The sequence below is a fragment of the Canis aureus genome, chromosome 11, assembly GCF_053574225.1.
Source record: "Canis aureus isolate CA01 chromosome 11, VMU_Caureus_v.1.0, whole genome shotgun sequence".
In the NCBI taxonomy this organism is placed as follows: domain Eukaryota; kingdom Metazoa; phylum Chordata; class Mammalia; order Carnivora; family Canidae; genus Canis; species Canis aureus.
The window spans coordinates 24,629,551-24,647,357 of NC_135621.1; the positions used below are offsets into that span (position 1 = coordinate 24,629,551).

Sequence of the window (17,807 nt, forward strand, 5' to 3'; positions counted from 1 at the left end):
ATAATTTTTCTCATTAGAACAATAGGCAAGATTCATCAAAGTGGGAAAAAAAAAAGGTATGCATTGAAATGAATACATGACGTTACTCTTTGTTAAATTTGGAAAACAGAAAAATAACAAATACTTTAAGTGATAATTACTAAATTTTTAGAAAGCAGCATGAAATTAGGTAATTATAGAAACCAACACATATGGAGATAATATAACCAAACATTTAAAAACTGTCAATTTTTTATAAATGTAATAATGCAGAAATCATCTAGAAAACCATTTATCAAGTGGCAGATTTGAATAATAGAAAATTCATTATAAGAAGGAAAAAAAATCCAAACATCCTATTTCTCTGCACTTTATTTTATTTTTTTTTAAAGATTTTATTTATTCATGAGAGACACACAGAGAGAGAGAGAAAGAGAGAAAAGCAGAGACACAGGCAGAGGAAGAAGCAGGCTCCATGTAAGGAGCCTGACGTGGGACTCCATCCCAGGTCTCCAGGATCAGGCCCTGGGCTGAAGGCGGCACTAAACCTCTGAGCCACCTGGACTGTCCTTTCTCTGCACTTTAAAAAAAAAAAAAAAAAAAAGAGTATCTCCATATATTTCAGGGAAAAACACTGGGTTAAGTGTTTTATTTATTTATTTATTTATTTATTTATTTATTTATTTTTACTTTTTAAAAAAGATTTTATATATTTATTCATGAAAAACACAGAGAGAGAGAGAGAGAGGAAGAGACACAGGCAGAAGGAGAAGCAGGCTCCCCGCGGGGAGCCCGATGTGGGACTCGATCCCAGGACTCTAGGATCACGCCCTGGGCTGAAGGCAGATACTCAACCACTGAGCCCCCCAGACGTCCCTGGTTAAATGTTTTAAAATGTTCTTTTTCTCTATGGAAATCCTAGAATGCTCCAAGGAAAGTTTTCCCCCTGCTGCAGTGAACTAGGCCTCAGTTTATCTCTGTGATACGCTGTCAAGAGGGTAGGTCATGTTCTCCCCTAACCCCAGCTTTAGATTTCTCTGGCTATAGAGGCTTTTTGCCAATTGACCTAGGTCCAGATCATTGCCCCCTAATTATTAAAAGCAAGTGAGATCTGCTTTTGCCATCTGAATGCAGCCTGAGTCCTGGTGGCCCCCTCCTCCTGCCTGAGAAGGGAGAAGATGAGCCCTAAGATGGGCTTGTACCGTTAGAATCTTCGGCACACGTCGGTAGGCCAAGTACAGTGATCTCCTTTGAAGTGTCTGTGTATTTTAACACTTCCTAGGGTTCAGTTTTTAATTTCAGCTCTAGCTAGAAACACATTAAAATGAATGCCAACCCCTGTGTTAAAGGATACCCTTGCTTCATTTTAGATTCTCTGTATCATAATTTCTGATTACCAAAGAACATTTCTATTCCAGGTTTGCAAAACACTACAACATTGATAAAGATACTGCAGTGGATTACAATGTTTTTTTGAAGAACCTCAGTGCAAATAATGACTTGAACCTTAGATATTATATGGGAAACCAAGGTGAGTGTTTTATAAGTATATTGCTAAAGATTGCTGCAATATCCTTTGGCGTGATAATTCCTCTTCTATGAATCTGTTCTGAGGAAATACTTTCAAATATGGAAACTGCATTATGCACAAAGATAGCCATGGCATTGTTATTTAGAAGAATAACATAAATGTTTAACAACAGAAAAAGGGTTCTGTGAGTCACAGCGTATCTTATCCACCTTACCTACCCGGTAAAACGTGGAGCTGTGAGCAATGATTTCCATAAAGTTAATGGTAACATGGAAGGTGTATGCAGAGTATTAGTAAATGATTGGAAAGAAATTCTAAAACAGATTGTTTTTACATAGTATATCTCTGGGTGTTGTTTGGTTCTTCTTTCTGCTGCTTCTGTATTTTCAGAAAAATTTTTAATGAACATGTTACTCCTTTAATGATGGGAAAAATCTTAATCTAAAAGAGCAAACAGCTGAGTAGTTTATACAGTATATTAGAGCCAGGCTTGCACAGGCATATAACCTTGAGAAGGAAAATTCTTCCTGGGGCTGGTGGCATTTATCCCAGCCTTATCAACAAAGTGCCCAGAGTTGTTGACCTGCTGAACAGTTCTGAAGAGAGCAGAGTCCAGTTCCCTGAGGGTGAATTTATGTAGACCCCCCCACCCACCCCAACACACACATACACACCTCTAGGCCTTTGGTCATTTGAGGCAAGTGCTCATTCCAGATGAGTTGTCACTGTCTGGTTTCAGTGTAAGTCAGTACAGCAGCTATTCATTGAGTGTCTTCTGTGATTCTCAGGTTTGCCTCACTAGCAAATTTAACAATGACAAATTCTCCGATTTTAGCTTGGTTTCACTAGGATCACTGATAGCAGACTCCAGGGCTCTTCTTCAAGCCTCTCAAGTTTTGGGAATTACTAGGCAAGGTGATCTTGAAAGGACCCATTCCTCCTTATGTTTTGTTAGTTCTTGTGCAGACCCTTATACCACTCGGCTCTTCATTGGGTTCCAAGCCAAGGAACATACTCTGTCTTTAAGGAGTGTATGCATGTGTGTATGTGTGTGTGTGTGTATGTATTTTTAAAAAACAGGGCAGGTAAGGCATAAAATAAGTCACATAAAAAATAATAACAAAGGGATCCCTGGGTGGCACAGCGGTTTAGCGCCTGCCTTTGGCCCAGGGCGCAATCCTGGAGACCCGGGATCGAATCCCACGTCGGGCTCCCGGTGCATGGAGCCTGCTTCTCCCTCTGCCTATGTCTCTGCCTCTCTCTCTCTCTCACTGTGTGCCTATCATAAATAAATAAAATAAAAAAATTAAAAAAAATAATAACAAAACATTTATTTCATTTTTTTAAACATTTATTTTTTTATTTTAAAGATTTTATTTTATTTATTTATTCATTCATAGAGACACAGAGAGAGAGGCAGAGACACAGGCAGAGGGAGAAGCAGGCTCCACACAAGGAGCCTGATGTGGGACTCGATCCAGGGTCTCCAGGATCACGCCCTGGGCTGCAGGAGGCGCTAAACTGCTGTGCCACCGGGACTGCCCACAAAACATTTATTTATTGTGCTTTATATAGATACTGTATATGCTTTTATTTTAATTTTTATTTCTTTCAATACCTTTTTGGGATGGGTATTATTGTCCCATTATTTTAGATGAGACATGGACCTAAGGGTGCTATATGAAGGCCCCAAAGTCATATAGGTCATTTTTGGTGGAGTTGAGATTTGAACTGTTTAGCTCCAAGGAAGACGGGTGTTCGAGTAAGAGGGAGGAGACACTTTTGGAGGACCAAAATTCACAGGATGCATGTGACAAGCATGGAGGGAATGAAAACATTCTAGTCCAAGGGCCTCTGCATGGGACTTGTTGGGCTGAAGCAGGGACCGTGCATTTGCCCAAGTGGGATATAAGGGTGGTGTCTTGATTGATTATAGAGAATTTTCATTACAAATAAGTTTATAGACCTAATTTGAGAACTGTAATACTCCACCCCACTTGCCAAACGTTTGTTTCATGCCAGGCCTTAGGCTAAGCTCATTCCTGTACTGTCTCTTCCCATGTTCACCACAGCCCTGGGAGGCAGGCAGTGAGGCAGATAAGTGAGAAGATTGAAGTCAACAAGCCCATCCTACCACCCAGAATTAACCACTGTCAGCATGACTCCTGGCATCCTTCCATGCAGATCCATGGAAAGCGGAGAGACAGATAGGAGGAAATATATTTGTACAAATGGGTTCATATAGATTCTATTTTATTTAAGTTTTTACTTTTCCTTGAGTGTTAAAGAATAGGAATTGAAATGAAACTGAAGATATCTATAATATCCGTGGGTCACACTTTCCCACTCCCGAACATCCGACACTTTAACCCACTGCCTCTGCTACTGAGTCTGCCTATAGAGAAGTCTGAGGTTTGCCTCATTTTCTCCCTTATTCATGGTGTGCTTTTTCTAGCTAGCTGCCCAAAAGAATTATTTGTCCCTGAATTTCAGAAACAGCTAGGATATGTCTTGCTGTTGAGCCTTCTGCGTGTTTTCCAAAGCACAGTGTATTTTTAATCTGCAGATCCAATTATTTTTTCATTTCAAGATTTTTTTGAATATTATATATCTTTGAATAAATCTTTGCTTTCATTTTTCTAATCTTTAACTTAAGTGATACAAATTATCCTTAATGTTGGATAGTCTTTGTCTTCTGTATCTGTTAAATTATGGCAAAGTGCTGTATCCTCTCTTCGCTTTTCCTTTGTGGTCACAATGATCATCTCAGGTCTTCTGGCTATACCTGTAATTTGATTTTTGCCAAGGTCTCTTTTATTCTGTGCTGTTTCTACTTTATTTATTATTTCTATCATGGCATTTCCTTTGATCTATGATATTACTTTCCCTCTCATTTTGTTGTTTTATCATCTTGTTCTACTGGATGTATGTTCTTATTAAGATGTACTGTGAAGTAATTTGTGCCTTTTCCAGTTTATTCCAAGATGGGATCTTTGCCTCTTGCCTTACACTCCTCTCCCTTCCTTCCTAGTTCACCTACACCTACTTTTTGAGTAGAATTTTCATAATTTCAAGACCATTGGGTAAATTGATAATTTTTTAGTTTATTATGCCTCTTTAATTAACTAGAATCTACTTTCAAATAATATTATACTAATTCACATGAAGTATAAGGACTTCACAACCAGTATTTTCCCGTCTTTAGTTATATTGTTATACGTTGTAATTTTACAAACACTGTCAATGCAGAGTGCAGCTTTTGTTGCTCTGCTGAGATTTTTCTGTTCACTCATTAAGGGTGTATTTTCCTTTATATATTCTCAAACAATTATTTTGAAATCTAAGCTTCTAAATACTTTAAAATTTTCATCTTGCTAATTCCAACATTTGGGTCATCTCAGATTCTGGTCTTTTTTTTTTTTTTTCTTTTTTAAGATTTTATTTATTTATTCATGAGAGACAGAGGGAGGCAGAGACATAGGCAGAGGGAGAAGCAGGCTGCCTGTGTGGGACTCGATCCCAGGACCCTGGGATCATGACCTGAGCTGAGGGCAGACGCTCAACCAACTGAGCCACCCAGGCGCCCCCAGAGTCTGGTCTTTGTTGATTATTTTTTTCTTGAGTAGAGATCACAGGTTCGTGTTTTGTTTTGTCTTTCCTATGTCTAGCAATTTTGGAATTTATCCTGGATATAGTAAATCTTGCATTGTAGAGATTGTAGATTCTGTTACGTGCCTCTGAAGAATTTAAGTATTTGTTTTAGCCAGTTTATTTGGCTGCACTCGGACTCTAATCTTTGTCTCTCCTGAGGGCTTTCACACTGGAACTCTTTATTCTGTTCCTGTCGCTTTAGCATGATGTCTTATTGACTGCTCTATACAGCTTGTCATCTTGGGCAGGGGTTAGCCAGAGATCCTGGCTATGCACAAACTGTAGAAATCCTCCTCCATGCTTTTCTATTTTGAGCTCTCCTTACTTTCTTATTTTCCAGCTGCTGTAGAGTCTTGAACTCTGTTTTCTGATTCCTAAAGCCAGGAGGACCCTGGGTTTATGTCTGAATTCTGTCTATTTAGCATCATGTCGGCTGAGACCTGCACTCAGGCAAAAAGCCAGATATCAAGAAATGCATCAGGTGTTACTGTTTTTCCGAGTGTCAACTCCAATTTATGTCAGTTGCTCTCTATTGCCTTCAGATAGCTTTTGGTGTATATTTTGGCCAGAGTTTATAATTGTTAATCCGCTGTGAGGATAGGTTCAATCCACTGTAATTGGAAGCAAAACTTTCTGGCTGCCCAAACTCAGAGTTTCTTCTTGCTTCAGTCTATGCTGGTAAAATTGTTTTCTAATTTTTGCTATTTTTTTCTTTTGCTTATTTCATTAGGAATTTTAAGTAGGTAAGTTAAATAATACAGTTTCAGTTCCAACATCGGAAGTCTTATGGAATTGTTTTTATTATCAATAATTGGCAACTTGTTTGTTAGGGATACATAAAATGATGCATCTCACAATGAGAGGCAGTGTTGATTGGATTCATTATGAGATAGATGTCTGGTTATTCTCCTGTATATTTCTGTTCCTGCAGTGTTAGCTCAAGTTCTAATTGCTATTAGTATTTAAATTCGGAGGAGGCAAATGTTATATGTAGATTTTTGACTGTGTGGGGGTTGGCACCCCTAACTCTTATGCTGTTCAGAGATCAGCTGTAGTTATTTGGGGCTATGGGCTGCATTATATGAAAGCTCTATACTGTGGCTGTCAACACACAGGTCTATTTACTGGTGTATAGTGGGGAAGGATGAATCAATGGTGTCAACTTGTCATTATCCCCTTTGCCATCCTATCAGTTCCGAATCCTCAGCCCCATAGTTTGAATATTATAGTATCAGCATATCCTTTCTGGGTTGACCCATCATGGAAATGATTTTATTTTGACCATAGGTTGACTATGGTCCCACCTTACTAACTTGTTTTGGGAAAAGCCAAGGATCCAAATAGTTGCTCAGGGTATCAATCAATGAAGACAGTGACATTATATAGAACAGTTCAAAGGCCATTTGGAGGTTTTGACTCATCTAATTTCTCCATGTGTAAGTCATAAAAAAGTAGATCTTCCCATGCCACTGACCCTGCTTCTGTATGATTGCCGTATCAGGAGTGAAACTTTATCATATCCACTCAAGGGCTCTTTCATCATTTTGGTTATTTGAGGCTTGTCCTCTAGAAGATTTCTTGTGTTGTGCTCCTGGAAATGATGTTTCTGATTCCCTGCATGTTCATGACAGTTTGTATATGGCCTGCACAGTTAAAAAATCAATTTGTCTGGATATAAAATCCTGAGCTCAGATTTTCATTCCTTAAGGATCTTAAGTATCTCTACCCATTGCCTGGTGACTTCCAAGTTTTCCTAAGAAAAGTTTGATGACATCTGGCTTTATTTCCCTTACCAGTGACTTATCCGAACCATTCCGTTGTTAGATTTTCTTCCCAGTTATATCTTTTACATGTATCTTGAATTTCTTTTTTCCTATCTTCTTTTTGAGGCCATAACTTTTTTTTTGAAGTTTTTATTTATTTATTCATGAGAGACAGAGAGAGAGAGAGAGAGAGGCAGAGACATAGGCAGAGGGAGAAGCAGGCTCCATGCAGGGAGCCTGATGTGGGACTCAATCTTGGGACTCCAGGATCACACCCTAAGCTGAAGGCAGACACTCAACCACTGAGCCACCCGGGCATTCTGAGACCATAACTTTCTTGCAAGCCTTCCTTCCTGCTTTTTTTCTTTTTTACTTACTTGATTCAGCATTTTATTTTTCTGACTTTGGGTTCTTTTTAGTCCAGTCTTTGTTTCTGAGATGATTTTATCTCTAATTTGCTTCAGAGCTCTATCATTTAATTTCAGTTTTTCAAGCTCTGATTGGTACTGTTCTTCCTTGTCTCCTATCATTTAAAACATTTCTCATTAACCAATAGATAGCTAATGCGTGCTGAGTTTCTAGTGAATGCCAGGCCTGCTCATTCATCACCACAGCAAATCTTCCTGGCAACTCTGGGGGCATTTCTGTCCATTTCTTCTTGCACATGAGGACCCAAAAGCCCAAGCCTGCGTAGCTAGTTAACAGAAGGTTGCAGAGTTGATCGGAACCAGAGTGAGTACTCCTCATCTTTATATGGTTTTCAGAGTTTCTGAATCGTACTCACTTCAGAGCTTCCCCTGAGAAATTCTTTTCCTGGCACTCCAACCTTAAAGCACATGGACAGATAAGTACATTCTGTATTGCTGATTTTTCTAGACTGAAGTTTTTACTAGCATTTTAATAATATTCATTTTCTATATGGTGGTTTGGGGAAGATATTCTCAAGGGAGCAGTAATTTTAAAATATATATCCTCGGGGCGCCTGGGTGGCTCAGCTGGTTAAGCTTCCAATTATTGATTTTGTTTCAGGTCATGATCTCAGGGTCATGAGATTGAGCCCTGCATCAGGCTCTATTCTCAGCATGGAATCTACTCATTTTTCTCCCTCCCCCTGATTGCACTCTCTTGCTCATAAATAAATAAATAAATAAATAAATAAATAAATAAATAAATCTTTAAAAAAATTTGTCACCTATTTGCACTTTTTTCCCAAAATTTCACTTTCTTAAGTAAGCACGTGATTCCACGTACTTCTTTATATCTGTTTTTATTTCTCATACGAACTCCTGCTTTTCTCTTGTCTATGAACTATAAATGATAAGGATACAGTCTCCTCATGTTGGTTCCTTTTGGGGAAAATGTTTTACAAGCAAGGATTCATTGCCAGGAGCTGTTGGTGGGTTTGATGCTGTTCTCACCCATATCAGGGAATCTCTAGTTCATATATTTGCAGGAACCACATCTTTTGACTTTCTAAATATATGGAACAATGTTTCTTACTAACTTTGGTATTTCTGGTTTTGCTATGTTTATATTCTTTATAAGCCATTATCTTTTTTGTTAAAAGATTTTATTTATTTATTCATTGAGAGACACAGGTGGGGGCGCAGAGACACAGGCAGAGGGAGAAGCAGGTTCCATGCAGGGAGCCCGACAAGGGACTCGATCCCAGGTCTCCGGGATCACACGCCAGGCTGAAGGCAGCGCTAAACCGCTGGGCCACCGGGTCTGCCCAATAAGCCATTATCTTGTTTGTCAAAAGCTCTATTTGGCAGCTGAAGAAATGACATTGGGGGTTGGGTTTCCTTTTGGTGCACCTATGACATACATAAGTGCAAGCTTTGGATGTTCTTTCTACCCCATTTCACATCAGCAAAGCCCCTTTGGAGGAAATGAGCAGGTGGCAGGAATTATGAAGCTGGGCTGATGGGTAAGGCCTGGCATGACTGTGACAAGAGGCATACTTTTGAACAAGGCAAAGCTGAATTCTGTAAGCCAGCCTGGGGCAGCAGTATAATTGCACACGTCCTTGGATGGGAGCTCCCCGAGGGCAGGCCTCACACCCCAGCTACCCCCGCCCCCACAACCCTCCAGAGCTTGGCCTTTGGTTTATAGAACAAGAATAGGTTTCCCTCCATGTGCTGTGTGTCCCTGTGAACCGCTATTAGAGCATCAGTGCCCCAGAGTGGAGCCCACACAGGATGCAGGGTCACAAAACTGGGCTGTGTGTGCCCAACTGAGTCAGAGCCTTGTTCTGTGGGTTTGTTTCCCCATCACTCGATATGAGGCTCTTCAGTGTGCATGTTCACAGATCCCAGTTTCAAATACCTGGCCCACCAAGGCCAAAGAATTCCAGACCAAGTTCTGCCTTTGTATTTCATCATGTAGCCAGCAGGGTCCACTGGGGGAGGCTGTTTTTCTTTTACTTTTTTCTTTTCTTTTCTTTTTTTCTTTTTTGAGGTAGGAAATGGAATTCCAGATGACTGGCAGTTTGTTAACTGCAGCTGAATCGTTGTAAGTATGCTTAATTTGAGTGAAGCTTATTTGCAGACATTTTAGGAAATAAATCTGGGAAACCATTTGTGATTCTTAGCAGTCGACTTTGAGAAAGAAAATGGCTATATTTTAGATTTATTTTATTCTCTTTTATTATAAAAGTAATACATGCTTGCTGCAAAAAAAGGCAGAAGACACAAAAACACGAATCCTACTACCTGAATCCTACCACTGTGTTCTTTTTGGTGTATTATCCTCCCAGATTTCTTTTCTGATGTATAGATGGATAGATGGATGGATAGGTGGGAGGATATATGGATGGATAGACCTGCAAAAACACAACATAAGTATTAGAATGAAAATTAAGTTATGTTAGTCATCCTTTCTTTGAATCATGAAACAATATATATCAAGGAAAAATTTCCATGCCTGTTAATTTAGATAGGCATCTTTGTTTTTAATGTCTGGTGGTATTTTAGAGGCTTGATGAACCATAATTATAAAATCAATCCTTTATTAATGGGCATTTAAATTGTTTCAATTTTTAAAATCTTTAAACAGTTCAGAAAATATCCTTACATACGTTTGTTGAGTAGTCTATGATTCTATTTCTGTAAAATTCTAGAAGGAGACTTAAGAGTATGCAGGTATTGGGGTTTCTATACATAAACTAGAGCTGATTTCTTTCTCTATCATTCCCTTTTATCTGTGCCTCTTTGACAAGTAGAAAAAAATTGTTAACTTATTTTCATTAGACAATTACCAGTGAGTTTGAGTACTTTTTCATGTATCTGTTGGATTTTTTAGTTCTTTTTATGTGAATTACCTGTTCATAACCTTAGTCTATTGTTCTGTTAAGTATTTATCTTATTGATTTGTAAGAGCTACTCATGCATCATGGTAATTAACCTACAGTGTTTCTCACTCATTTTTCTTTCATTGTGATTTGTGTGTGTTTTTAACCAAACAAAAAATAAATATTTATACTGTCAGACCTATCCATTATTTAAATGATTTGGGGGCTATAATGCATTCCTTGGAAAGGATTTTGCACATAGAAATTGTGCACTGTGTAATATTCATCTTAATTTTCTTCTGCTTTCATGGTTTTAGTATTCTACTTGGTGTACTTTTTACTCTAAGGCTTATCCTAGCACGAGATAGCAAGAAGATTAATGTAACTTTTTTCTAAAATGTTTGGCCAGTTATTTCGAGACCATTATTCTGTGGCTCATCATGCTTTTGGTTCATTCTAGTCTGAATGTTTACCAGTTTGGTTGGGATGACAAGGGAACACTGATTATTTAAATATACCTTTGACAACATTAATAAGCGAAAATTCTATTGTTTTAATAGATATCTCCTGGAAGAATCAACCAGTCCAAAATTCCAAAGGGGAGTGCCTCCACAGTTCTGGTTCATCTGAAGATGTCTGGAAAAACTACAACCTAGACGAAATTGAGAGAACTTTTTGCCAAGAGGTAAGATTGTCTCTCTAATGGCAGGGTTCTCTAAAGCATAAACAGAAGAGATTGATGGTTGTGGAAAACCATTAGGTATGGACATTATTTCTTTTTTTTTTTTTTAAGATTTTATTTATTCATGAGAGACACAGAGAGAAAGAGAGGCAGAGACACAGGCAGAGGGAGAAGCAGGCTCCATGCAGGGAACCCAATGTGGGACTCAATCCCGGGTCTCCAGGATCACACCCCAGGCTGCAGGCGGCGCTAAACCGCTGCGCCACGGGGGCTGCCCTGGATGTGATTTCTAAGATTTATTTTGATCCTACCTCCATCTCCCCAAACCTCGAGGCCTCCTCCAACTTCTGATGATAGTCCATTGGTGGTAGTAATGGTGATGAGAGGCTGATTCTTAAGTACCTCTGATGTGCTAGTCATGTACTAAATCTGGTAAAAAATATTCAAGACTTCCATAAAGACATGAGACAACTTTATTGAGTAAAATAAAGGAAAACTTAGTAAGTGAAGTGCTCTTTTTTGGTTTTTGGAAAGGAAGATTCAGTATTAATACTTGCTTTCCCTATATCTGGATGGAAATATATGTATATTTTCTTCTGAAAAGTTAGGAATAGAGGACCTACAGTACCATATAAAAAATAATTTATAGGGGTGCCTAGCTGGCTCAGTAGATAGAGCATGTAACTCTTGATCTCAGGGTTGTAAGTTCAAGCCCCCATTTGGTGTGGAGATTACTCAAAAAGAAAATCTTTATTTTTTTTTTAAGATTTTATTTATTCATGAGAGACACAGAGAGAGAGAAAGAGAGAGGCAGAGACACAGGCAGAGGGAGAAGCAGGTTCCATGCAGGGAGCCCAACGCAGGACTCAACCCCGGGTCTCCAGGATCACACTCCGGCTGAAGGTGGCACTAAACCGCTGGGTCACTGGGGCTGCCCAAAAGAAAATCTTTAAAAAAAAAACAAACCTTTAAAGGTGTAATATTTAAGACAGCATGGCACTGTCTTACCCAACTATTGTTAGGTGGTGGATCGATCTTTATATGTGAATTTAGCATATAATATTAGGCATTCCAGTAAAGTGTTTTGGGTCTGGGGAGTGGCTCATTCAATAATTATTATGGGAATAATTCACTAGCCAGCCCTTTGGGGAAAAAGCTTTGTAACCTTCCCTTCTTTTTTTTTTTATTAATATTTTATTTATTTATTTATGAGAGACAGAGAGAGAGAGAGCCAGAGACACAGGCAGAGGGTGAAGCAGGCTCCATGCAGGGAGCCCAATATGGGACTCAATCCCGAAATTCTCGGATCACACCCGGAGCCAAAGGCAGATGCTCAACTGCTGAGCGACCCAGGCATCCCTGTAACCTTCCCTTCTTCACATCAGAATAAATTCTATATATGTCAACTATTTAAATTTTAAAATAATGTGGGTGAAAATTTTGTAATCTTGAAATTGAAGACCAAAAACCATGAAGAAAAAGATTTGATACATCTGATTACATTAAAATGAAAAGCTTTTATACAGCAAAACTTTGTATAAACAAATGGGAAACTTGACAAAATATGTGCCACATAAACAAGAGATAAATCATAACTATTCCAAAGGTATGTAGAACTTTTAACAATGAATATAAAATTTTCAAGAGAAAAATGTCAATGAGGAAAAAACTAACAAAAGCCAGTGTTGATCAAGGTGTTGGAGAAGTGAGTATATGTAATATTGTGTTGGTAAATTAGTAAAACTTGTTTTCTGTTATTGTTGTTAATAAATTTATTGTTTTCATAAAAACAGAACCATTACAAAATACATTAGCATTACAAAAAAAGTAAGCAATTCTGAAGAGTACAAAGAAGAAAGTATAAATTATTCAAAATCCACCACCCAGAAATAATCAAAGGCAACATTTGGCGAACATAATTCTAGGTCTGTCTTTATTCATATATATAGAAGGATGGCTGCCTCGGTGGGTGGGTGGGTGGATACATAGATAGAAATAATTTTATAAGAAGAGAATCACGCTCCTTTTTACAAATAAGACATATTTAACTTAAATGTCTTTGAATTTACCAGAAGTAAGGGAGACATGGCCGCCCTTGTCATTAACCCTCCTGGGGGCCCTCCCGTGTGCCAGGCAGTGTTAGGCATTCCCTTCCTCAGCCTTCATAGCAGTTCTGTGAGCGAGGCACTGTTATCATCCCAGCTTCAACTTGAGGAAACTGAGGCATGTAGGTGTTCAATGACCAGCCCAAAATTATCCTGCCAGTAAGGCCTGGAGTGAAGTATAAGGCTAAGTGCTTGCCAAGTCCAGTTTCAAATGAAGCTGAAGATATTTCTGCACTTTGGATAAATATTTCTCTACCACAAGATATATTAGGTCCCAAAAGGGACTTCAAGACAAGAAAAGAGATTAAGAAAGTCATTAAGAGTCCCAGAAATGATGGTGTTTTTGAAGGATCTTTCAATTACAGGCAGCACAGGGTGGGCTCTCACTTCCTGTGTTCCTTCCCACCCCTACCTCCCACCTCACAAGTTTCGTCATTTCTGTTTTGTTCTTAGTCGGGGCTTACAATGATATTTACACTCAGTTCTGTTCTATAATTCCCTCCGTTGTTTTGCCTTTGTTTTGTATTTACGTGGAGTTAATGCACGTCACTATGCTCCAGTGCTTACCATAGTTAATCCCTTTCAGAGTTCATTATTTTGATTTATTTTGGGGCTGGCTGGATTTCATTGTCAAGTAATTTCCTTAAGAAAGGCTCATGGGTGCTTTATTCCCTTTGTTTTTTCATATTTGAGACTATCTGCCTCTGACTTTCCCACTGCACTGGAACAGTGTAGCTGGGTGTAGCTCTTCCATCTTGCTTTCTCTTCCTCAAAATGTTGTAAGCCCTGCTCCATTGTCTTCTGGCACTGGGCATTCTGAAGAAGAAGCCTGAGGTCAACAGTTTTTTTCCTCTTGTAGATGATTCCTTTTTACTACCTGGATGCCTAAGTTTTATCTTTTGTTTTTTGGGGTTTTTGTTGGATCTTTGAAATTAGAAAAGCAAAACTAAGCCATATTGACATTAAGCATTTTGTCAAAGTTTCCTGGAACACAGGGTATTCTTTCGATGGAGGACAGTCCTTCCTTCATTTCCAGAAAACTTATTCTGTCTGAGTCACTAAAATCTTCCCTCACCTTCCCTCCTCCTTCTTCCCTCCTTCCCTCCATCTTCCCTGCGTCCTGCCTTCCTTTGGAGTTATTCCCAGTTACCCTCCCATTGGGTCCTCTTGGTCTGTCCTGGACAGCTAGCACCTGCTCCCAACTTGCTCCAATACTTTTATCTTTCTCCTCTGCCTTCGGTGAGATTCTTTCAAATCATTCTCTTATTATTAATTTGAATCTCCACCTTGTCTTTTATGCTTGCTGTTTCTAATTTGTGTATTAGTTTCTGTAATGATAGTATTTTTGTTTTCTATCTTCCTCACTTTGAAATATCCCTTCTCTTTGCATTGTTTCATCATCCTGACTTCAAGCTTTTCTTATAATGAATTCATATTCTTAGTTTCTTTTTATGGCATGAAACCTTTGTAGGTGATGTGTTTATATATTTTTTTATATTATGTTTCTTTACAGACTAGGTTCTTTGTGTTTTACCAGATCTTTCTTTCATCCTGTAGTTTTCCATTGCCTACATATATACACAAATGACACATTCTCTTATGGGTGGACATTTAGATTGCCTCCTGTTTTGTGCTAAATCCAAATTATGCCACTGTGAGTGGTTGCATACGCATCTTTTGGAGCTCGTGTGCAAAGGTCTCTAGGAATTAAACCTAGGAGTAGAATTACTTGCTAGGTTGCAGCAGACATGCTCCTCAGCTTTCATTGCCTGTATCAAATTACTTTTCAAATATCAATTTACACTCCCAACATATGAGAAAGAATTCCTATTGTGTTCTCTACTCACCAACACTTGATATTGTTGGACTTTTTTTTTTTTTTAACACTTTATTTATTTGAGAGAGAGAGAGTGTACACAAGCAGGGAGAGGAACAGAGGGAGAGGGACCAGCAGGCTCTGCACTGAGCATGGAGACCAACGTGGGGCTTGATCCCACGACTGAGATCATGACCTGAACTGAAAACAAGAGTTGGACGCTCAACTGACTGAGCCACTCAGGTGCCCCTATGTTGTTAGACTTTCAAATTTTTTAGTCTGATGCACATAGAATGGCATCTCAGCTATGATTTTAATTTTTATGTGTCATAGCTTTTTACATTTTGCAACCTTTCTTTAGAACATTGTTGATAGGGATGCCTGGGTGGTTCGGCGGTTGAGCATTGGCTTTGGGCTTAGGGCGTGACCCCAGAATCCTGGGATCAAGTCCCACATCAGGTTTCCTGCATGGAGCCTGCTTCTCCCTCTGTCTCTGCCTTTCTCTCTTTCTGTGTCTCTCTTGAATAAATAAATAAAATCTTAAAAAAAACATTTTTGATAAAAAATATATTCATTTTAAATAATTATTGAGTGCCTACAGCATGCAAAATTCTGCTTCATTCTAGGTAATTATTAGTGAACAAAACAGATAGAATGTGCTCTCATGGAGATTACACAAACTCACATCAGGGAGATAGGTGTTAAACACATTCATAAATGTAATAAATACAGAAAAGAACCTCATTTAGATTGGAGATCAGTGGAACATTAACATACATTAAATGCACAAACAAAATAAGCATACCTTTCTCTAGTCTGTCAATAACATGATAGCATGCCACACATCATTCATCATTTAAAAGAATGATGTAGATATAAGTTCTTACAGAAAAAATATCATGATATATTGTTAAATGAAAAAAAGCACCTGTCAAATCTGAATGTATAGCTATGATCGCATTTTTGTAAAATTATATGTTTATATGATCATTATGGGAGTTTTTGAAACACGATAAAAAAACTGGATGGAAAAACTTCTAGATATCTTTATGTCCTTTTTTTTAGTTTGCTGAATTGCTTGCATTTTTCTCTTTTGTGTCATTGTAAACAGTCACAGTGAGAATCCCTTAAAGGTTTATACATGTCACCAAGATACTATTTCTGTTTCACTCCCTGCTTTTTTTTCCCTAAAAGCTCTTGATTATGTCAAAAACATTCTCCTGGAAAAAAAACTAATTGGAAACCAATATCATTAAGATTTTGAAAGTGGATTTCATTAATCCAGTGAATACATTGAGACTGTACTCCACATCTGGCTTTGACTTCTCTTGTGAATCCACCTCCCTGAAAGAGATAGGGGCAAATTTAGCCACATTTTGGGCTAGTTTTGTGCAATTTTTTTTGTGTGTGCAACTTTCTAAAAAGTTTAGGACCTGCAATTCTGTAAATATTTTGAAAGATTTTCCCATTAGATTTCCAATATGCTTGTGTACCCTATGGAAATTTCAGTGAATCACCTCTTATTCCTTTGGTGGGTGGAGACTCTTGTGCATATATTTCTATGTTCCAGCAGGTTTTTTTTAAGTTACCTTATGTACCAGGTGTGGTTATTTTGTTTCTCATTGCAGTTAGCAGGAAAAACTGAATTCAGACAAAGTGGAGAGGGTTGGAAATATTGGAGAATATTGTTATTACTCAATAATAAACAGCAGGAAAACCTTTGGAATTAAAACCAATCTTCATAGTATTTTTATGAGTCATATAAAAATCAGTGGTTAACCTACTTTACTGAATTTTAGAAGTCCCATAAGCAAAGCTCATTCACCATGATCCTTTGTGATTCCCCATTAAAAAAAAAAGAATAATTAAAGAAATGTACAGTGTGTATTCTGCTTATATAATCTTTACATTAATGATTTTCCTTACTCTAAAAGCTACTTGTGTTTTAATAAAATGTTGCCAGCTTTTTTTGTTTGATTGACCTGACTTAATCAGGAGAAGCATAGCATGGGCTCACAGTGGGAATGGCTTGAAAGTATATTAAGAAAGATGTATCAAACTGGCAGATCCACTGAATATTTTTAGCTCTGAAATTTGAGGTGGAGCTATTATATGGCTGTTTTTCCCTGAGAAACTTGTCTGCCTTGTCAGTTGAGTAGCTGTGACTGGGGATAGTGTTCTGTAGTGAGCTCATCAATTAAACATTTGAAGTTCAGTACATGCCATCGTAACCTTTTTGATCAGTTTTTGGAGGGGGAAAATGTGACGAGGTTTTGGTAAAAATAAACTGGTTGAACAGCTCTGTGAAGTGGATTTCTATGAATGCAACACTTGAATTTTCATTCCCTGCAGCTTCCCAAGTGCTATGAAAAGGTTGAAAAAGCCCTGAGTGCAGGGGACCCCTCCAAAAGTGGATATGTATCTTTGAATTACCTAAAGATTGTCCTCGACACCTTTGTATACCGATTACCAAGGAGAATTTTTATCCAGTTAATGAAAAGGTAAGAGTCCCATTGTTTCCTTGACATCCCCCCCCACAAACGTCAACCATGAGAATAAGGAGCAGCTTCACTTATTTTTTATTAATGCCTTGGACTTTTTTTTCTTGAAAATCTCAAACACATGCAGAAGTAAAGAGAATACTATAATGAATCCACTAACGTACCTACTACTTAGCTTCAGTGTTCAGCTCATGGTCCATCATCTTATTTCTCTTCCTGCCTATTTTTCCATTAACCCTAGATATTTTTTTGAAGCTCTTATTTATTTGACACAGCGCAAGCATAAGAGAGAGTGAGAGTGCAAGCACATAAGCAGGGGAAGGAGGCAGAGGGAGAAGGAGAAGCAGACTCCCCGCTGATCAGGGACCAAACTCGGGGCTTGATCCCAGGACCCCCAGATCATGACCAGAGCCAAAGATAGACACTTAACTGATGGAACCACCCAGCGCCCCAACCCCAGATATTTTTGAAACAAATACCAGATATC

At 38.4% G+C, this 17,807-nt stretch overlaps 1 protein-coding gene across 6 annotated transcripts in view; it reads left to right on the forward strand.

Moving 5' to 3' along the window:
* EFCAB6 (EF-hand calcium binding domain 6) overlaps positions 1-17,807 on the forward strand; it is a 233,602-nt gene that overhangs the window by 64,997 nt on the left and 150,798 nt on the right. For all 6 annotated transcript variants that reach the window (XM_077914193.1, XM_077914189.1, XM_077914192.1 and 3 more), the window contains 3 exons: positions 1,398-1,510; positions 10,777-10,901; positions 17,172-17,320. In XM_077914193.1, the coding sequence (XP_077770319.1) occupies positions 1,398-1,510; positions 10,777-10,901; positions 17,172-17,320 (387 nt within the window). The remainder of the gene's footprint in view (positions 1-1,397; positions 1,511-10,776; positions 10,902-17,171; positions 17,321-17,807) is intronic.